General features: G+C 32.6%; 1 protein-coding gene across 13 annotated transcripts in view; it reads right to left on the bottom strand.

Moving 5' to 3' along the window:
* LOC143230468 (cytidine deaminase-like) overlaps positions 1-23,510 on the bottom strand; it is a 46,975-nt gene extending 23,465 nt beyond the window's left edge. For 9 of the 13 annotated variants that reach the window (XR_013016447.1, XM_076464083.1, XM_076464093.1 and 6 more), the window contains exons 1-3: positions 22,663-22,801; positions 13,616-13,756; positions 5,192-5,303 (exon numbers count right to left, since the gene is read on the bottom strand). Coding sequence is in view for 12 of the 13 variants with exons in the window: in XM_076464083.1 (XP_076320198.1) it covers positions 5,192-5,303; positions 13,616-13,756; positions 22,663-22,786 (377 nt within the window). In the remaining variant the exon portion in view is untranslated. Of the gene's footprint in view, positions 1-5,191; positions 5,304-13,615; positions 13,757-17,604; positions 17,630-22,662; positions 22,802-23,369 lie in introns of those variants that run through there. The other 4 variants (XM_076464088.1, XM_076464095.1, XM_076464092.1 and 1 more) reach the window with 2 other exon arrangements.
* Between the last annotated feature and the right edge of the window lie 569 nt (positions 23,511-24,079).

The following is a 24,079-nucleotide window of genomic DNA, read 5'->3' as shown; positions in this document are numbered from 1 at the left end:
TATAAAAAATTAAGTGATCATAATTTTGACATTACTTTTAGCTTAACACCACAACACAATTGTTATTCTAACAAATGGATTATATAAACAGCATTCTCACAATACTACATTTTTTGTACCTTAATTGATATTTCAGGCTATATTGAGTGAAACATCATCACCAATAATGGATATGGTATCATTGAAATACTGTTGTAAATTCTTCTTGTAAGAAAATTCCTAAGAGACTGCTTCCTACCCTTTTTATTTAATATACAATTTTTTTCAAATTTTGCTACATACAGTGCAAGTAGTCTTGATATAGAAAGACAATCAAAGAAGTCATTACATTCCTTTGATACTAGTTATTCACACAACTAGGTCATTCAGCTAATTTGTTGCTTGCACACTTTCTCAGGGGTAAGACTCCTGTAAAACAAATACTGTATAGAAATAAACAGATTTTTTTTTTTCCATTTGCAAGTCACGTGATGCCCCAAGGACACACACCTTATTTTGTAATGAAAGTGACCACTGGACAGCACTTGCATCATGAGAAGAAGTGCATTGCTATTTTTTTTTTTTATATATAATGTATGGTATGTTTCATCAGCCTGGATCAAAAGTTTAACACAGAATATATGATTATCTCATTTTGATTCTTCCCATTTATTTTTGCCTGAAAGGCTTAAAGTAAATGTGATGCATAATATACTTGTTTTGAACTTCAGTTGTGTTTGTTAACAATAAAGACTTTCTCATTGTGTTGTACATTGTGTCTAATTCCATTCTTTGCATCATAGTCAGTCAACAATTAAAAATATAAATATTTAGTTCCATAATATGTTAACTGAAAAATATCCTATTATTATGGTGGGTCTGTTTTCCTCTTAATGAATGTGTCTGTTTATGCTTGTTATGATATAAAGTATAGTGTACATATTATTAAATAATTTATTTTACGAATGAATATTTTATGATTGTTTAGTTTTTATTATAAAAGAGTTAAAAGCAGATGATTATTGAAAGTTGCATTTGTTAGTCACTGATATGGAGAATATAGCAAGAAAACAATTTAGAAATAAACAAATAAGCAGTATGAAATGAATTGGAAACAGCAGATAGACAAAGTCTGAGTAGACAAGAAAGTAAAGTTATGAGAAAAAGCATGGTCAAAGTAAAGTTAACAAGTAAAGTTAAGTGATCTAGAAGGATAAAGGCCTACCAGTTAATATATAAACCTAATGATTAATACGTTAGAGGAAAACTGACAGTAGAAAAGGAGACAATAAGAATAACTTATTCCATCAAAGTGTAGTTATAAAATAATCATATCAGCTTGAGTGCACTTTAACAAAGGGAACAGAGGATTCTTTGAAGAAAGAAGTCCCAACAGTTACTGGAAGAGCAGTATACAACTGTGGTAACTCCTGTCATAGTTATAATTGAAATATACACAAAATACCAGTGATATAAAAGAAGGGAAAAGTAGATCAACTTGTCAACTGAACATCTAAAGTAGGTGAATAGGTCTAAGTTGACTTTAAACAAGAAAAAGAGAACCATATAATGTTTATGATATCCCCATGATCTTTTTAGTGTAAAGAATTTGTTGTATATATTTTTAACTTGTTTTCAATATGTGTATACAATTTTGTAAAAAAGTGTGGTCTGTACTGTTCATTTATTGTTAAATTTATCACCAACAAGTCACAAACACCAACTGTAAAATAATCTTAAGCCCAACAACAACAAAGGGTTTTACCTATGTCTTTTTAAAGTATAAATAAGCCTTGTAATTGACAATTGGCAAAAACAACCTTAACATCTGACAGTGCTCTTCTCAACTCTTCTCTTCGCTTTTTCCATAAGTCAAAGGACTTACAACCAGGAATGAGAATTATGCACTAAGGAGAAAAAGCTTAAGAGTTGACTGGACAAGGATAGCTCTTCTCTTAGACATTAGACCATTGTCAGTGCTGCAAAGGTCCATGAGTACTTTCTCACTGCAGCCATGACTGAGGAAGGAAAACCCTTGATACATATATTCATCCCACAAATTCATTCACTCTATAACAATTGTATTTTAACAAACTACTCATATAACATTCTGAAATTCCAACCAAATGGGCTTTGATATTGACAACTCTCAACATTAGTAATGCCATATGGCAAAGCAGTAGTATTTTATGAAAACATCAACTATGAATTGGTTGTCCCTTTTCATTTTTTAATTTCAAACATTAAGAGTTTATTAATAACTGCAATATTTAAAAGTAAAATTCCTTCTAATTTGAAATTTCAGTTATGACTGAATTTAGTTGGTGGCTCTAACCAATCCAGGTAAAATTAAAATTTGCAAAAGTTCTTACTATACTAAAACATGTAGGGCTATCCATCCATATTTTTCTGAATGATTATGAAAAATTCTGCCATTTTCTCATAGACAAATTATTCTATAAAATGATTCATAATTTTTTTGGTTAGTAGCTTTTACACATTTTTAATTTGATTAATAAAACATTCTAACTGAAATGTGATTCAAAACCAAAACTAACATGTATTTTGTAAAAACAATGTGTAATGTGAGTGAGCTCTATTTTTGATTATTGATTTTTTCATATTGGAGAGGACAAAGGAGGTTATTTCTTTAAACTTACAACAGTTTGGCATATCTTAGCTACTACTTCATAAACAGCAAAAAGAAAAGATGATTGCAGTTTTAAATTATTTGAAAAGTGAGGAATATCTGTGTTTGAAAATAAAATTGTTGCACCTGTTTTAACACATCTTGGTAGTGTTAAATACTACAATTTTAATTTAGATTACAAATTGCTGATGTGTTTCAACACTATGTGATTAAAACATAACAAAACTTATATTTAATTTGGTAAGCTGCCTCTAATTTTATGATTTCATCAAAAATATTTAACCAATGCAGATTGGTGAGATTCCCATTGTTTACTATGATGAAGCTTTGTTCCCTGCTTGTGTATTAAGTGTCTCTCTTCATACTGAAAAATACCATCAGGACATGTTGCCCTGATTAATGTATTCATCTTTGGTTTATATACACTTTATGACCTAATTTTGAGGACTAAGTGAGCAAAACATACAATTGCAAGAGGGTTAGGTAGACACTGCCAACTCTTGGGCTACTCTTTTACCAATGAATAGTGGGATTGACCGTCACATTATAATGCCCCCACAGCTGAGAGGGCAAGCATGTTTGGTGTGATGGGAATTCAAACCTGCAATTTTAGGATTATGAATCAAGTGCCTTATCCACCTGGCCATGCTGGGCCATGAAATGTTTATGAATAGGTGAAATTGTATATAAGAAGTGAAGCATACAAACAGCTTACTGTTCTACATGGATATGTCAATTCCATGCCAAAGATATGCTTGGTGTACCAAATGTTTTATTTGGTTAAAATAAAGGTTATATATGCATAGCCATAGAGGCATGAAGTGATATCTTTACAGTACTATTTTTTGCTTGTCTTTAGTTATGCTAACTAGTACCTAAGAAAGGCCTTAAAGGTTACAAATGTGAGTGTTCATTATAGCAGGAAAATTAACTAAATTACCTTGATTATTTCCACATAAAATAATATTTAAATCACATTAGGATTAAATTGATTAAAAACAGTGAAAATAATCCACTTATCAAAATTAATGTTTCTTCAATTATTCCAACTATCTAAGTAATCAAAATATTGCCATTATATTTTGATTTTTAACTATTATTTCTATGTGTAAGCTTCTTCATTTGTTTATAGACACTTAGAGTACCAGTACCATCAACTTGTGAGTTTTAATACTTTCCCCCAATATGCAGACTTTGAAGGCATTGCTATATCTGGTATCTCTTACAATACAAATTGAATAGTTTGTCATTTTGTTATCAAAATATTTAGTTTAAACTGTGTTTTATACTAGATGTGTTTGATGGGTACCATTTCAATTTAAACTTGAAATTACTGAGATGCCCAACTCAGTCATCAGGTTAATTCAGAACTCAATGTACCTCACATTGCATGTGAGTAGTCTTGGCATATCACATAATAGTTTTAATTACTGTAAAATAAACACTGCCTTTACACTTTATAAACTTAGTGCATTCAAATACAAAATACAACAACCAAAATAGTTTCAAAATTGAGATTTTCCCACAATTTTAATATTACTAGCATGACAATAAGTTAATGAAACCATTCACTATACAAGGAAGACATTAGGGCCTTTTGAAGTTCTGTAGAAGATTCAGATTCAAAGCTGTCCCCCTTCACTCCCAAGGGGTTCAAAGGGTACATGCCAAGTTGTTCCCAACTGGTTCAACAATTTTCCAGTTATAATCAGACATACATACAGAAACTTTTGTCAAATTATGGTTTAAATTTTACATTTTACTAATGATTATTTTGCATAGCTATCAGGACACAAATGTAGGACAAATCTGGTGTGGCAGAACCTCAAGAAATATTATTAGCTTTATGGCCAAAAGTATTGTTAACAACAATGTATTTTAATCATTTTCAGTAATTTAGTTTGAATTACTACATTTAATTAACTATACATATTTCTAGGTTTACTTTTAGTTCTGATCTATTTAGGCAGCTTGCTTTGATTATTAGTTAACACCAGCTATTTCAGCATATAGCTAATGCCAAAATTATCACACATTAAAGCATAGGTTAGTTTTACCATTCTTGATTTGGTGTGATAATTTTCAGAGGAGTCAGTTATAGTGGCCTTTTTTGTTTGATAATTTTGATTGCAATAAAATCCTGACAAAAAATACATAAGTAAATAAAAATGAGAAGAAATAGCATTTATTGCCTGAAATAAGAAATGATGTGAAAAACACATCTGTTTCATAACACATTCTATTTACAAAGCAAGCTTGGCAAAATTTCAGTCTTATTTATTTTTCTTATTAAAGTATCTTTACCATTTGGTTTTTATTCTGATGGTACCTGTATTTACAGTTTGTACAACTGAAATAATATCTAAATAATATTTTAATTTGCAATAAAGCACACTAGCAATTTCATAGACTATAAATGTGCTAAAACACAAGTCTTCATTTGACAACTAGGTTGTAATAACTTTAATTAAATCAAGGAAGACATTAAAAACTTGGTTCAAGACAATTATACTGAAATTGTACACAACAAAAGAGGAATTATGGAACAGTTTATTAACTTACGTGCATATAGCTATTGCTTTGAACACCTTGTAGCCTTCTGATACAGCTTTCACAACAGCAGTCCTTTCAGCACAAATAGTAAGTCCATAAGAAGCATTCTCTACATTACACCCTACATGTAAGAGAATAGAATGTTACACTTTAAACTCATGTGGCCTCCATATTCTACAATTTATATTTTAAGTCAGTTCATAAAATTTTGTAAAGTTCCAGGTTCTCAGATATAAAATGAATGACAACTTTATAACTAATCAATTACTTTCATCAAAGGTAAACTGAAAACACTCAGAAATAAATGAAAAAAAACAAAACTCTTTACCAGAAGAAAGGCAATTTAATGGCTATCCATTAACTCTGGTAAAATATGTGACCTACTGTGTTTCAAATTCAGGACTACAGTCACACAACAGTAAAACAGCAAGACAGATTACATGCTCTGTCAAAAATTTTCATTAATTTACCAATATGATAAAAAATAAATAAAATAATTTCTAGAGTGCAAATATTCTACATCAAAACATCTTGACTTTAAATCTACTACAGTAATAGTGAGGATAACCAACAATATGTAAAAATAGTTGGTTAAGTTACTTGTGATTTTTACTTGCACAGAAATTAAAAATTCAGTAAGAACATAACATTTATTTCTAAGCAGAGGAATCACACGTAGCAAGTAATATTCAGACTGATATATGTGAAAAAAATATTATTAATAACTTCTCATCAAAGCAATTTACCTACATAGATAAAAATTAACATAGCAATGAACAGACTCAATGTCCAGTTCTCTAGGAATGCAAATATCTCATACAAGCAGAAGCAATAATGATTAGAGTGCATAATTCAACAGTTGGCCATCCTCACTCTTAATATATTTGGCTGTAATTCCAATAATATCTCTTTTTTTTTTTTTTTGGATAGTTTAGGAGATTCAAATTACAGTAGTCTTAAATATATATACTGACTTAATAATGTAAAATAATAATTTCACTATTTCTACTGTCTAATTTAGCTTTTTATTTGAATTTTATTTTTTATCAATTTTCTAGTAAAACTTTGTTATTACTGTGTCATCCTCCTACTTAACTGAAACTATATTGCTACACTACAATATAGTACGATAATGCTTATGCATTAACACAGTAAATATACTGCAGTAACAACAACATCAGGGAAGTTCAGAAGTTCACTAATGTTTACTTTTCCTGTGTATTGAATATGTTCTGTTTACTGATCAGATGTATGCATGCATGCTTGTGTGTGTGTGTGTCACAAAAGAGTGAGGGCATGTTTTACAGTGGATATGTTAGTCACATTTCTGTATGTGTTTGGATGTGACAAATTTGGTTGAAGTTTATAAAAAGAAGAATTAATAAATGATTCTGTACTATTTAGGCTACAAAGAGTTGACAGTACCTTCTACTTAGTAAAGTACACTGTAAAATAATGCATTCTTAATATAGACTCTTAAAACATTTCATCACATCAGCTTTTGAAGTAAATTCTCTACTTAAGTAGCTTGACTGGTAAAAGATAAATTATACTTACTGTCTATTCAGCAAATAAACAGGCAGATACTATATTGATAATGCAATGACTACATGTATTCCAGTACGTTAAATTCCTTGCACTTAATAAGAGAAATGACAACAAAAACAGACAGATAGTCTGAGGAAAGTCAAAGTGAAATACAGTACGTATTTCTATTTCAAGTTCAAAATGATCAAATTAATAAATGATCAAAAAATTTGCAGATACACAACTTATATATAGATATGGTAGAGAAACCAACCTGCACAGACAAAAAAAATATGACTTTCATCCAAGTTGCAGCACAGACATTTGTTTTCTCTCCCTTGCTGAATTGTATTTAAAAAAAATTTGTTCAGAAAATCATGTTAAAATTCATTCATATTAGTGATAGTTTATTTCACCACTATGTGACTGTTTTAAGGCAATCTGGACACACATGCCACACACTCTGAAAGAAACTGGAAGCAAAGTATAAAAGTGGAGCTTTCAAGCTCACTCTGCAGTAGAAAGGGTAAATCATATTTCAGATTTTTTTAAAATTTGGGTTCCATGTGAAAAAAGCGAGGATAAAGGTGGGCAAAATGTTGTAAACCACCTACCAGTGACAGTGACACAACTACTGGTAGCAGTAGTCAGTTTTCTGCAACAAAAAATATGATGGAAATAAGAGTATGTTTCAGTTTCATTGTAAGGGCACTTGGCCATGGTTAGTTCTTCAAAAAAGATAGTCTCAGGAAGAACTAGTCACCAGAATATATTAAGATTGCCTGAAATAGCTTACAACAGAAACAAATCACTTTGAATCAGGCATGATTGCTTTCCTGAGTAGATGTGATCAGTTTTTTTATTAAACCAGTCAGAGCACATAAAATCAACAAAACCCACATGGCATGTGTGTCATGGTACAATCAGAAGACTACAAAACCAAAAGGTGCTGCTATGGAGACAGTTGATTCTCCCAATTTTACAACTTTATCTGTGGGGAAATACCTTATTATTCAGACAATGCACAAGTTGAAGGAGATGGAAAAAATAAAGTGAACAGTGTTGTTCTGTAATTCATATACAATTGCTAAACAAGTCAATCCTTTGTCAGATATGTAATTTCTATACAAAGTAACACAGAAAGCTGGTGTGGATATCAGAAAGAATTACACCAATGGAACAAAACTCTCTAAAGTCATTAGGTGAGAGGCAGAAGTCCTTATACATGACATAAAGAATGTGGTTTGTGGGTCAAGGTTCATCTGTATTGTAACCAACAACAGTCCACAAAATGCTGTCATCAAATATGAAACTGTACTAGTAAGAATTGTCAGTGGAGGACAGCCCCATATAATGTTGAAAGATCTTATTTCACTAGAACATGCATATGCAATAGGTGTCATACATGATATTATTAACAGAAGTAAAAAACTGTTAAAGGATTTGGCAGATTCAAAGTCACCCAAAAAACCAAATCCAACATTAATATCATTTAATTTTAATAGTGCAGCTGTTATGATGGGTTCCAAAGATGGTGTTGCAACACTACTGAAATAAAAGATATCCCATTCTTAATCCCCTTCTAAAGTGTAGCCCACAGTTTCACCCAGCAATTCCAGATAAATAGCAGAGCAACAGCAAAATTGTAAACATCTTTAGTCAATATTTCAGAATTACATATATTCCATTACTGGCAAATCTATTGAAATGACAAACTGAATAGTCTTTAGAACAATTAGTAATATAAAAATATAACGAATAATATTAGAAAAATTATAAGATATTCTATTAAAAAAAAAGATAGAGTTATTTGAATCAAGCAAGGAAAAATAAATTGGATTTCTATTGAGGCTTGGGTTTTCATTCATAATATGTAGACTTTCTTTTATCAATGGTTCATGATCATTACATCCAGAAAAAAAAAATCCAGAAAAATCTAAATAAATGTGATGAGATGACATTTTGTTGTGAGAATATACATAAACGTTAGTTGGAGTTTGAAGTTTAAGTCTAGTTCCATTAGAAACTTCCAAGTATTCCAAGATGTGTATTAATAAATGGTGAGACGTCTTGCCTACGTAGCTAGCTTTACAGCTACCATATGTGTATTTATATAAAGCCTCCAAACATAAAATGAAAGTAACATGTTTCTAGTTCTACACAAGCTATTGATACAAAAAGATGATTTGAAAACAATATGAAGTTAAATCTGGGGGTAGAAGTAACTTGTTGAGTTGGATTTTAACAATAAAACTTTTTTTTTCAAGGTAAGGAATGAAAGTATTAGTGGGAACTTGGAATGTGTTCAGATGGAGTTCTTTTCTTTGTAAGAAAGTTGCGTGTTATGTTTCTGAATAAAGATGAAGGATACTGATTTTTTTCCCTCGAGGTATTCTGACGAAAAGTTATTTCATTGTGAATAAAGATTTCATCTGAGCAGATCAGGTATGCCCTGAGAAAAGAGTCAAGACCAAGTTCAGTTTGAATTATTTTGGCTAAAAACTTTCAAAATATAAGTACAAGCTTCACCATTGAATCTCTTTTTTTTACTAACATTCCTTTAGAAGAAATCAGTTTGAGGGCTGGATTAAACAAATAGAAACTTACATAACTACTTATCTTCAAATTTAAAGAAAACTACCTTGTCTTTAATGACCAGATAGAGAACATTGTGATGGGTTCACCACTGGGACCCTTGTTAAGCAATATCTTTCTTTATCACATGGCTGAACAATTGTCCTTCTGACCTGACACCTGTGGTCTACGAGAGGTATGTGAATGATACATTTTTTAATTTTCTATAGACATGAACATGTTAACAAATTTCTCAAACACTTAAATCCTCAAAACCCTAAAATAAAATTTATTTATAAATTTGAAAATCAAACAAACTTTCTTCTTTTAATTTTCATATGCAAAAACAAGGCAACAAAATTAGCACCTCCATTTGCAGAAAGAAAACTTTTACTGCTTTCAAAATTTTCTGCCAAAATCATTCAAACTAACTCTTCTTATCCCACAAACCCCAGGAAGGATCTGACTAGCTGTTTGGTCATTAGAACTGGTACATCTTGTATATGGTTAGCTTCGCTTCTTCCATGGCAATCTGTTGGTTACCCACCATGTGTCCAACAAAGTCTAGCAAAGAATAACCAATGTCACTCAGAAGATATGATGGTCAAATTTACTGCCTTCACTTAACCAAACAGCCTTGCGAGTGTTTTTAGATGGTCTTCCCATTTGGCTGTGTGGGACAGGATATAGTTGACATAATGCTTGATGTTGTTGGTTTTATGCAACATCTTTCTTGTCATGTGGTTGAATGTTGCTGCTGAATTACTAATGTAAATGGCATCCTCTTCAACTGGTAGCATACATCTGGTGTCACCAAGGCGACCTTCTCTTTTGACTGTGTTTCCATCATAATCTGTCAATCTTGGAAAAGAACTTGGCCCTGTCTAGTTTCATCATAATAGTCTCTGGATTTTCCACAAATTTGGAATTAGACTTCATAACAAAGTTTAGCTTCTGGATATCAATAAAGAAACAATTTGAACCACCCCTCTTCTTTTTCACAATTATCACTGGTAAACAGTATGCTGAATTCAAAGGTGTTGATCTTGTGTTGCACAAAGTCAGTTTTGCTTGATCTTTCTGTGAAGAAATCTGCATTACTGACATACTAAATCTTGTAGCTCTTTCTTCTGCCTGCCAGTCAGTTCTTCATATGTCTCACCTCCACGCACTGTCCTTACCTCTAATAGGTCATCTTCTGTATTCAGTTGGTATCCAAAAGGTTTCTTTAATTTCTCTCTCTCTCTCTCTTTCAATGTCAAACTAATGTTTTTTTCCCTATGAATTTATTCTTGTGAAAGAAGAGATTTGGCATGCTAGACTTCAGTTCTTTATTCATGGTGCGATGGAAAAACACCATTTCTTCTAGTGATAAGAGTTATGGCTCTTTTGAAATCAAATTTACTACAATCTAAAACACTGATTTCACACTGGCAATGAACTTAACCATTTTGACTGCACTAAATTAATGTCATACTTGTATGATAACACTGTTTACAGTCAAACAGATATCAGTTCTTGTAATATTTCATTATTTAGAAAAAATACAAAAAAATCATCATAATAAAAAAATAGTGAAATTATCCTTATCCAAAGAGCATAGTGAACAATTATTAAAAAATGTTACATAAAAAGAACAGTGCATGATATTTTAAAACAACATTTTAACCATTTGATAAACTTTACACGTACAATATTCTACATATGATACAGTAATTACACTATGTAACAAAATGTTTAATTTTTCTTGTTCCTGAGCAGAAAGTGGTATTTCCCAATGGCTTATGCCTCAAGTAAATGGAAAAGACCTATTTTTCTCCTCAAACTTTGCGTTTGTGTCCTGGGTAATGAAAATGTCAAATTTACCCATTTTCCAAAATATTCCAGGTAGATTCAGTGCTGACTAGCTGATAGCGAATTTTCTCAAACTTGAAACAATTTTCAAGAACTTTCTACAATGTTGTAAAACTTACAAGAATTTTCAAGAACCTTTCAGAATTTTCTAGAACTTTCCACAGTAATATATATACAGGAGATCACCACTTCAACTTAGTTCTAACTGCCTAAGTGAACACATAGACCAATCTGATTTTATCAGAGATGGCCTCAAGAAGCTGCAAGCATTCATCACACACATTCTGCTGGCAAGCATTCTCCAGACACATTCAGCTATGTATGTGACTAATTTAGCAAGACAAGAGCGAAAAAGTATTCTGTGACAGCATCTGCTAAAATGTGTGAAGCCTACAAGGCATATTTCAGCATGCCTGTCAGGGATCAAGACAAACCCTGAACACCTCATTTTACCTGCAAGCATTGCAAAAAAAACTCTAGAAGGTAAGACAGACAATTTTTGCTTCTTTGAATAGTAAGATTTTATATTTCACAAATTTTAGACATTTTAAAATGTAAATATCTTTCCTTTAATTTCCAATAGGATAAAAAAATATCACATATAAAATATTTTGCATGAACCTCTTACACATTAGTTGTGGATGAAATAAATTTATTCTTTATAATAACAATTTTATTTTGCTCTTTTGCAGGATGGTACAGAAGGGAAAAAGAGAGCCATAAAGTTTGCTATTCCAAGAATTTTGCATGAACCCACTTACCATTCAAGCAATTGCTAGTTCTGCATGGTGGACCCTTCCAAACTTTGGGTTGGCAAGAATGCATCTGCTATCATGTATCCAGACCTTCCATCATCCATTGCCCCAGTACCACACTGCCCTGAGCTCCCTGTATCCATTCTGCCAGAGAGAAAGCAGCCATCCTCAGAAGGGAGCAGCAAATCAGAAGAGGAGGTAGACAGTGAAAATCCAAATTACAATTTCAGAGGTTCAGCTGATGAGAAAAACACATACTACCACAACTAAAGAGACCTTGGTAACTTGTTCAGAGATCTTGGTCTAATAAAGTGGAATGCTGAGCTTTTGACATCTAAGCTCAAGAATTGGGATTTGTTAGCTTAAAGTGTGCAAGTCACAAGTCAAAAAAAGCGTCACTGACATTTTTCAAGCATCTTCACTTGTCAAAACGGGCTCTGCTTCTGCTACAATGTATCCAGTCTGTGTGATGCAACTGGAATTGCCTGTAACCCAAACGAGTGGCACCTCTTTATTGATATCTCATCCAGATGCTTCAAAGTTGTGCTGTTCCATAACAGGTATAAGTATCCGTCTCTTCCCCTGGCTCATTAATTGCACCTCAAAGAGCAATACAACAGTGTAAGAACCTTGCTAGAAGCCTTGAAGTATGATGAGTATGGCTGGGAGATTATTGGAGACTTCAAAATGGTAGCATTCCTGATGGGTCTCTAAGGAAGTTTTACCAAGTTTCCCTGTTATCTTTGCCTTTGGAACAGCTGGGACACTGCAGTGCACTAGAACAGGAAGCACTAGCCATAATGGACCAAGTTCTCTGTGGGGAGACACAATGTCAAGTGTGAGCCACTAGTGGATTTACAGAATGTGTTGTTCCCACCACTGCACATAAAATTGGGTCTTATGAAACAATCTGTTACAGCTTTTGATAAGGAATCTCCAGCCTTCAAGTACCTTCGAGACTTCTTCCCTAAGCTGTCAGGCAAAGGTTAATGCTGGTGTCTTCACTGGACCACAAATAAAGAAGATCCTGAAGTGCACAGAATTCCCCAAGAAGCTCAGTTGAAAAGAAAAAAAGCTTGGGGCAGGTTTGTCTCAGTGGTTTGGGGCTTCTTGGACAATTACAAGGCTGAAAATTATGTTGAACTGGTTGAGACTCTGGTGAAGAACTACAGCAAAATGGGCTGCATGATTTCCCTGAAAGTCCATATCCTTAATGTTCATCTTGATAAGTTCAAGGAGTATATCGTAGCATACTCAGAGGAGCAAGGCGAGTGCTTCCACCAAGATATACTGGACTTTGAATGCCGCTACCAAAGAGCATATAACAAAAACATGATAGGAGACTATTTGGGGGCTGATACATGAAAGTGATTTACATTACAGTCACAAATCTCAAAATACTACTCACTTCTAAACATTTTTGTTCATTTTTTTATAACTTTAGTATAAATACATGTAAATCTTGATTCACATGTTGTTTTATTCAGGCCTTATGTAAATGAAAATGTGCAAATTTGCCCGTTTTCACGTAGAAAATAGGTTAATTTATAAATTTCATTATCCAGGTCACAAAAGCAAAGTTTGAAGGGAATACTGAATATTTTCTGTACCTTTACAACATAATCAAATGAGAAATAACACATACTATCCAGGAACAAAACTTGTGTTACATTGTGTTATCAAAAACTAAACTTACAATTAAAACCTACCAAAAACTACTTACCAGTTATAATTTGTCCATCCTCACACAATAATGCAGCACCAACACGGAACTTACTGTAAGGAGAATATGATTTTGAACAAGCATCTTGACTTGACTTCAGCAGTTCTGCTACATCCCAAGGGACAGGTTCAGTCTTACTTTCTATACAATGAAAGTCACAATTAAAGAACATACCACTAGCTATAAATCAATGAAAATTACAAAAGTATATTTAAATACAAAATGCAAGATTCAACAGAAAGCAACAAAAATATTACATTTTGGACACATTTTATATAGTATTATGATGTAATATGGGATCATAGGAATTATTAAATGTGTCCCCCTGAAGAATTAGTTGCATATCTGTCATTTAAACCTGCGAAATGCACATTTCTGCAAATACCTTTATATTTTACCTAATCAGTTATTCTAACTGGTATGCTTTAAGTAAGAAACATAAATACATTCAGTTTGACCAATCAGAAGCCATGGAATTTTATTCGATCCAAAACAAAGCTAAACATTTGTCTATTGCGTTGGCAGGACTTGCTTCCACAGAGAACAAATGTGGCACTAGCCACACTGATTATGGCCAATACATAATTTGTTTTACATTTCTTTGTATTGTGTATGGCTCATTATTGTAAGACTATGCACTAAAATAAAGAAATAATGAACAAGATCACTTATAGCATGATTTAGAAAACTGATAAATAATAAAATACACAAAACCCTCTAGTACTAATACAATATAATGCAAGGAAACTTCCAGCCTAGTTATTATTATGTTAATATCAATTTGTTAGTTATGTGCTCTTCTACAATTTTCCAGATTGAATACAGACAATTTGCAACTTTGAAAATATGTGAGGTGTTGTAGAATTGTAAACGTAACTTGTTTAATGTGGAAGTAACTAGCAAAATAGTGCTAACACAATCCTATTCCATCATCTATATTATAAATGTTTATTATCAGTAATATATTTTAGTATGAAAAACAATATTTCTCAATGGTGTCTACAAAATTTCTACAATGTACTCTTAACTTTGATAAAAGAAAACATGAGTTCTTGCCCTCCAGTGGCTCAGCGGTATGTCTGCAGAATTACAATGCTAAAAACCGGGTTTCAATACCCATGGTGGGCAGAGCACAGATAGCCCATTGAGTAGCTTTGTGCTTAATCCAAAAACAACAACATGGGTTCTTTAAACTTCAGACCTAAAAATACTATTTACATAGGCACTGAAATCTTCAAATGATATTCAAAGCTTTCACAGACTTTATCTGGTGAAGAACTAATAGTCAGCCAGCTCTCATATTGGAATTCAAATCATTTGCTGCAAATAAATGTGTGACAATAAATTGTATTCCCTGTTTTATTGTAATCAACAGTGATCATATATTACTCTATAAAGAACATTTGTGTGTTACACTCAAGTATTTGATTTTGAAAGCTTCTTTCCTCCCATTTGTAATATCTCATATATCATTTAAGTTTGTTATATTGTGATTATGAAATTTTACTTGCCAAGACAATTTAGAACTCAAAAAGACACATCTGCCTGCAAGAGCAAGTGCAAGATGAACTGTCCAGCATCTCATTTGGTGACATGAGGAGCTTAATGTGACCAGAAACCTTCACATGGAAAGCCCAGTAACTAAGTATGATCAGGAATGTAACAATGACACATACTCTTAGATGTATCTATATTCTTCAGATTTAGTCTAAAGACATGTGGTTCCAGACATGACAATAAAGATGTCCAAAGACACTGATAAGCAAAGTACAGTATGAGCAAAGTGAAAAGTTTACCTGTCAGTTCAAATGGTACACCACAGATAACCTGGATAAGTTCTGAAAGCTTTTCAGGCAAATAAATGCCTGGAATCCTAGGACTTTGAGATAAGTGGTGCAATAACTGACAATAAGGAGGAATGGGCAAGCCATAGGGCTGAGTTAAAGTGAGAACCCTATAAGATCATGGCCACTTACAAAAACAAATGAAATATTTGCACTGAAAGATATGTTTAGGCATGTAAGTTTGAAATCATAAGAAGACATGTATTCTTATGATCAGAGTAGGGTAATACAATACAAATTGTGCAGTACATGGATCACATAGAACTTTTGTCACTGGTAGTTGTTATTATCAGCATAGGTAGAAGCATTAGTGCATTTTCACCCACAAGCATGGTAACTAGCTCAATCAGCTAGAACCTTGTTCTGTGACAATACAGACGATCATCTCTAACTCTGAATAAAGAACTGATATTTTGTGGAAGTATGCTGCAATTACCTACTTGTATTGCCTATGTAATAGGTGAGCCATACTTTAAGAGTAAATATTCAAATAGATACAAGTTAAACTTCAGAAATATGGAATGCATGTGTTAAGGTAGATGTCACAGTGTTTACAAATGTACAAGTGATTTCCTTTGATGTAATATGAATTATGTATGATGTGTTGGTACCTTCTGCTGCAATGATAAACCAACACACTATCATCTGATTACAAATTAAGGTGTAATTGTTATAGGCAGCCATTTCTCCAAGTACTGGCTTTGTTCTAAAGGGCACTGTACAATTAGATACAGATAGATATATAGTTTCTGGTAAGAAAACATACTGGAATGATGTGAATGAAGTATAGGTGACTGAAGTTGGTGGTAGCTAAAATTGTTATAGCTGTATCGTATCATACTTAATACAATAACAATTTCTAGAATATTTGTGATCATTTACTAAGAACTGTACAGACCATCTGAGCTCAGAAAAACAACAGGAAACCAAGGAATTGCTGGTGAAATTTTTCAATGTTTGCAATACCAAATGGTCATATGTGTAAAGAAATTGTTCATCATCAGGAATACGCAGATGGTGTGTATCCACAAAAACAGCTACCAATAAGCTTGTTTGATGTACCATGAATTTTGATGATAAGTTAAGAGTACTTGAATTAGGAGAATATTTCAAAGTCCTATCAAAGATGAATATTTAGTGTCTGGATGCAATGAAAGATTCCTACTGGTTCAATAAACTATAACTTACTTCCAGTTACAAGTAAGCCCAAGTGCATGATAAGAGAGCATCCATGATTGCTTTTATTACTCAAAAACATATGTACAGATTTTCTCATCCATTCAATTCATGTAATACAATAGCTACTTTTGAAAGCTTATAGTCTATACTTAGATGGTTAAAATAGGAGAGAGAAAAAAGAAAGGCTTGAAACTGAAATCAAGAAAGTTTGTGTAGTTAAGCAGTGTTCCTCAGTCACATTATAGACAGGAGTAGTGTATGGCCAAGAACTGGTCCCAGTCAGATATTAAAGAAATAGTGTGTACCTTTGTGGCTTTCACATTGTATTGCCTATAGGTTTTTGCCAACTTCTCCAAGACAGTCACATTAACTGTCTACTTTGAATAAACTATCAATGATAGCTATATCATTATCAAACCTAACTAAAGCTGACAAGCATTTAATCTGTAAATGTGTTCCTGTTTCAGTTTGCCTTCAGCAAGATTCTCCATTTATCCTACAATAATTTGCAGTGGATTTAGTGTACTGTTGTAAAATGTACAGGAAGGTATGGAAAAATTACAGTGTATGTTAATCATGCACTACTGTTACTACTTATAAGGTAAGAGATTCACCATTCAAGTGGTTCAGGTGTCATGGAAACAACACATGAACTTGGAAAATCCAAAAGACACAATTACATGTTGGACTATCATACTGTGGGAATGAAAGTCTATTGTGCATAACTTTTAGAGCAGCCACATGGTAATGCTGAAGGATTATTATGCAGCCCAGTAAGAAGTAATCTGAGTGTTTAATGGCCAGATCCTAGTTCACAAGCAATTATAAAAATTCATTGTATATACAGTTGCAACACATAAGCAGTGATAATTTTACTTCATATCATAATGGACATCTTAAAATGATTGGCAACATATTTTAAAGGAAGAAACCAAAATATTCAGATTTAACTCAAAACATACATACTGTTGATCATTCAGTGTCATCCCCACTTTTGAAGGTCAATAGCTATGGTTTTCTATCGTCCTTTGTTTCTTGCTGCCTGCACCAGATTTCCTAATTCAAGCATCTCATCTTTAATCCATTTTTAGCATCACTGATTCAAATAGGTTTCTGTCTACCTCTCCATCTTCTTTTAATTTTATCCATCATATTAACTAACCTTCCCTCAAATCTATATATATGCCCAAAATAGTGCATCATGTTTCCTGCATATGCCCAGTAGTTGTTTCCTATGTTTGACAAGTTTGTATTAAAATACTTACTCACTAATTTTTTCGTCTGTGTAGCTGAACATTATCATTAATCTCTGTTCCCAACTTTCAGTTTCTTCCAACTGGCATTTCACTGAGCAGGATCCACCTTTTCACACAATAATGAAAAAAAATGTCCATTTGAAATAAAGCTATTTTTGCTATTCATATCTTTCACTTTATCTCTTTTGCCATACATGCCATCATTGCTGACATCTGTCCTAAATACAAGTAAATTGCATTAATTGTTTCAGCTCTTTACCTCCTACTGTGATGCATATCTTAGAAATTCCTCAGAATGTAGAATTTTTGTTGATATTTAATCAAAGACCCAAGTCTTTTCCTTTATTAACAAACAGTGACAGTGTTGGTACTAAATGTTTGGGGTGCAAAACAAGACATCTTACACTTGTGTAGTTTGAAAAGGACACAATATTCTCCAAGATTTTAGCATGATAAGTTATAACGAGCCAGCACTGGATTTAAAAAAGTACCTTGTATTGAGTTTTGAAGCCCCAAAGTACTCACATACCTTGGAAGGGATCAGAAGGTTTATAACTGTTCTAGGATATCTAGCATGTTTTAGGGAGAAAGGGGGAATAACAAACCCCTGTAAGAGAGAACTAATGAATACTAGTCAAAAGTATAAACTTTTCAAGACACCAACTGGAATAACCTTCTTCTTCAACTTTAAACCAGTATTAACCTTGTATTTGGACTCTTAGTAATGAACCTGTCAACATCATCAATTCACAACCACTGGAAAGAGTCTGTTAATTATTGTTAGACTCATCAGTCTCTTATCTGTCATATTGGTTCTAAGATGAATTTTGACCAGTTTTACTTTACTCAAGCTCCTTTCACACCTGACTGTGCCTGCTGGGAGAGTTATTGCTATCTTTATAACACATAAACACAGGTTTGAGATGTTCTGCAAACTCCTTGGATGCTTCAAATATCACACCTGAATGCTAATTTATTCTCTTAGCTTGCCTCATTTCATTTATATATCTTCAAGATTTAGCCTATAATAGGTTGCAAGTGATATAATAGCCTAAAAATCAAGAAATTATTTAGATTTTTGGTCAGTTTCCAAAAGGTAGTGGAACATGTTGAGATTTCCCCACTAAATCATTTGTTTACTTCTGAAACAAGATGGCTCGTTTCATAACAGATGAATCTTGTTTGGCATTTCTCTTCCAACATATAGTTATAACTACTAAGTCATCCATATTATAAAGGGCATGGAGCTCTGTAACTGACATCAATGGCAACATTTCAGGCAATTTCTGCTGCCAATATCACAAGAATAATGAAAATCATGTACATGTTTCTCATCACATCAGTAAGTTTACAACTCTGTTATGCATGGTCTATATTGGTGTCACTTATGTCCATATGTCACAAGAATTTAATAAGAGTCATACCCTGCTGCAACTGCATTTAAAACACTTACTTAACAAGTACATTTTATTCCAACATTGTTTTAAAATCTACAGGCTTTTCATTTGGGTGCATATCTTTTCTTTGAAATAAAGCTTGTACACTGTGGTGCATATATTTGGCATATTTAGGTCCTTGATATAGTTCATTTAGGATCTGGGAATAAGTCTTTAAGAAGTTTAATATTGACAAAACGTTTCCTTTATTTTCAGGTATTTCTCATTCATGATAACTCCTTTGAATTGTGTCTTGTACAGCTGCAAGTCTCAATGAATCTGCAAGTATTTTGATATATTCCCTATTTTTTCCACAATAAATTGGTGAACTTAATTAATGTGGGCCATTACTGTTTTCTCAGAAAACGTTGATAAAAATAAGCATTATATTTGCACACATTGTTCAAATGTGACCAAACTGCTCATGTTTGAGATGTTTATTGTTTTGTGAAAATTCACCTGTACACTTTTTCTATGTTTTGAACTCTTCAGACACATAAACTTGCTCACCTTGACATATCGTGCTTATAATAAAATGATCACAGACAAAATGGTTAATTTTGACAGTATATATAGAATATTTAAGCTAAGGATATGACTTTTATCATTCAGGTATGAATATTTCATCCACAAGTCTTTGGAAAGTATAAGGCTCATTAAGACAAGGTCAAAATGGTCTACTGTTGGCCATTTAGGATATGTTAGCTGGATCACCTACTCCAAGAGTTGGCCTAGGCAGAGTTGATTTACCACTGCTGCTACTTGGCTTGTGCAATTCTCCAACTCAAGTGAGTTCACCTGATATAGCTTCATTGTTTCCATACTGCCTCTTTGGTTTAAAAATCTATCTGTCAGGTCTTCAGATATGATTGATTATTTTATCTTCAGTCCTTCAGAACTTCTCACTTGGTCCACCTGTTACCTTGAGAAATTCACTTTCTTGGTAATCCTGTGATTTATGTGGGATTTTGCAAAATTTTCTTATATCCATTTTCTCAGTAGTAAAACCTGACGTGTCTGTAAGTGTATGCAGAACATCAATTTCGTGTAACAATTAACAACAGTAAAATGTATCATTTAAAGAGACTTGCAGCTTACTGATATAGAAAACTGAAGGACAACCTTGCAACAAGTAAAACTACTGAAGATAGCTTGGTATGCAACAGGCCAGTGCTTACCACAAAACTCAGCTGAAGATCTTATTTATCAACTTTTGGAAAGGCAGGCCTAGGTCTCTTTTTACCCTTTTGTAGGGGGCAGTGTTATCACACAGACTATCAAATAAAAAATTAAAAACCCTCTTTCCACATCCACCTGTCAATCCTACCTTTTAGAACTTGCCAACAGTTTTCTCTGACTTTTAATCCTATATTAAGTACAACTAATAGAAAAGTAATTGTAGTACTGTTGAAATAGAATACAATTCTTTCTTTTTTACAAAGAGACAATGTGTAGTTTCAGTTTTACTTCTGTTCCCACATTAAATATACCAATCAGATTTGTTTAATTTCTAATGATTTTTGTGGCACAGTTAAAAAGCCAGAAAAAGCTTGATAGCTATGCAACATATTTTGCTTTTTGCATGTTAATATGCAGTGTTCTTTTAAGAATAATTTACTTAAATAAATAATATTTTAGTGCAGTAATATCATTAGTATAAAAAATAGGGTTAAAGAGAATACTTATTATTGTAGGATATTTCTGGTTGACCTCTAGCATACAAGAAATAAAACTTCCAATAGAATGGTAGTATGTGAATATGTTTTATTTTTATACACATTACATTTGATCTATGTGTGTAGGATTTAATTTGGGGGAGTGGGGATTTGGATGGTCAAATTCCTCCTACCCTTAAACAAATCCATTACAACTATCAATAAATTTAACATATCAGTACTTTAAATTCAGTTAGTGCACTGGCCACAATTTTGATTAGGTTAGCTATGTTGCAATAACCTGAACCTTAGTTTTTTGTCTCAAACATATGCAACATTCAACATCTTCAGAATCTGCAGATAGAAAATGACATGGGCAATCAAAGGATAATTTAAAGTTATGCACAGTGGTAACACTGGGTGAGATATAAATAATAACATGTTCCACCAACGTATCAGTATTTGGAATGGTAAATTAATTAAATCAGATATCATTATTTACATCAACTCGAATATTCTTTTCACAAGTGTTTACATATTCATCAAAACATAATGTGTCCAATATCTGAAAATTTTTAAAGTGCTCATTCCCCCCTAAAACTTTTATAAAGTCTTGTGAAAAGGTGACAATGTACCTGGTTGTTAGAATTTATCATCTTTACAGGAGTTGAAAATTCTGGCCTTCAGTGAAGTAAGGGCAGTTTATCTATATGTAATGGTTGAGTCATCAGTTTAAATTAAAACCTTCCAATATCATAACTCATCCATGCAGACAATTAATTCCACAACTGATGAGTTACCTGATGGGAAATCTTTTCTTTTTGGTGATGAGTGTGCAGGAACAACACTGAAGGGCCAAATGGCCCTTTTTGTTCTTTATTATATAATTACAGCCGTCAATGATATTCCATTTGGTACACAAAATAGCTTCTGTCTCTCTTTGGTTTAAACAGTTTCATAGCTCTCATCACTGTATTCATCATTTAAACACAACATAGTAGCACTAATACAGTTATAGCATCCATAACACAGTAATAATATACTAGACAAAATATTGCCCATTACGCTAGTGTTATTACAGTTTGGTACGAATTTGCACAAAGTACTTCATTAGAAATTACATTTATGAGAAAAGCCACAGCTTCTGATTCTATTAATTTGTTAACTAATTTTATATTGTGTAAAAAATGTTAGCTTACATTAAATAGGATAGCTTGAAACTTCTTATTAAGGTCAAGGTACGATTAATATATTCAAAATAATTCTTGTTGTAGTTGTATTGTTTGTAGTAGAAGCATATATATATATATATTCACCTCCTCGAATGTGTCGAAACAAGCTCCCGCCCTGCGATTATGATATATAACACAGACATAGATAGAGGCTTAAAAGAATTTGAAAAACGCCCTACTCTAACAGCTTTTATCTATAAATAATTTTGTCCCACAAATCAATGCAGTTTACTTTAGATTAAATCCTGATTAGTAAAAGCATATTTAAAAACATCTTGTAGAATAATATACCAAATATATTAATCAAATGAAAATGTAAAGTATTTAATTTATTATCTTAAAATTGCGGGTATGTGTATTAACACTTTTACAAATAAAGCAGATAAAAACGTTTCGACGCTCTGAAGTAATCTTCAGGTTAACAAATTGAAAGTTTGCAACTGACCGTTGTCGGGCACATGTCTTACGGACAAGAGTATAAACGGATACGCGATTTCGAGTGGGTTTCTCGTCTCAAGAATTAATTTATGATCATTCTGAGAAACTTCCAACACACCATGCCATATCATGTTAATATATGTATCACTGGTATTAGCACTATAAATTATAACAAATGTATATGGTAATTAGTATACGTTTTGCCTGCACAGTGTTTACAGAATGAACTGAAATAATGTGTTGAATAATCCTAAAAATACCTTTAAATCATGCTTTTTACTGAAGTAATCAGGAAGACAAACAAAAAATTTTAATACCCGTATCAGCCGTCTAGAGATACAAAAAGTTTGTTTTGTACTTTTTATACAACTAACTTCAGCATAAAAAAGCTTTAATTACATTAAACGGTAAAAGTAAAAATAAAACGTACGAACTCTAAGTTACACTCAATTTACAAAAACAGAAATAAATTCCGGTTTACAATTGCTCATGCTACACCTAATTCAATTTAGACAGTTCTAAAATAAATGAGAAAATCCTGCAGTTTTTTAAGTTATCCTGAATGGAACGAGCACAAGATCTATATAATAATTAAAGTTACATATTACCTTAATATATAAATATATGTTATATACATATTATTGTGTATATTTCAGAAACAACCTAAAATACTGAAGCTAAATTATATATATATATATATTAATCATTACTCACCCGTCATTTCCTTTCGCTGTCTCTAAAAGAATAAAAAAGCTAGAGGCAATCCTATATAAAGAATGTTGAGAAAGCGTTACATTAAATCACGTGAAAAGAATCATCACTTGCTATTAAGTAATATTTGTTAGTATATCATGTTTAATATACGGGTTAGTATTGCTTATTAGAAAAGGTGGAAAATTGTGTACTGAAGCAATTATTGCTTTTGAATTTTTAATAAAATTTGCAAGTTAACCCGGAGAACGCGTTTTTAACTGGCGGAATAATTGAGTTTTTTTTACCATGTTACAGGTTTTGTGTTTATCGTGGTAGATGACGGGTGGTGGGTTTTGTACGGTTCTGCAGAGGTTGCAGATTGGTGTAAATGTGGTCAAGCGTGTTATCACAGCCCCATATTTCATTAGACGTATAATAAGTATTTTGTAAACTAAAATAAGTGTAGTCGTATACGTAATGTTTCACCTTGTGTTGGCATTTAATTCTAATTCGAATACTGGGTATAATTTTTCGTGATGACTAGAAACCCACTTTAAGTAAAAATGTATCTCAGGACGGCTGGTATGGGTATTAACACTTCTACTAATAAAGCAGAGAACAACGTTTCGACCTTCTTAAGTCATCTTCAGGTTACACCTGGGTATAATTTTGTTAAAGTGGGCTATCTGTTCTCTGCCCACCACGAGTTTCGAAACTCGGTTTTTAGCTAT

The sequence above is a fragment of the Tachypleus tridentatus genome, chromosome 10, assembly GCF_004210375.1.
Source record: "Tachypleus tridentatus isolate NWPU-2018 chromosome 10, ASM421037v1, whole genome shotgun sequence".
Lineage (NCBI taxonomy): Eukaryota > Metazoa > Arthropoda > Merostomata > Xiphosura > Limulidae > Tachypleus > Tachypleus tridentatus.
Note: the sequence above shows the minus strand (reverse complement) of the source record. Positions and strands in the feature narration are given on the sequence as shown.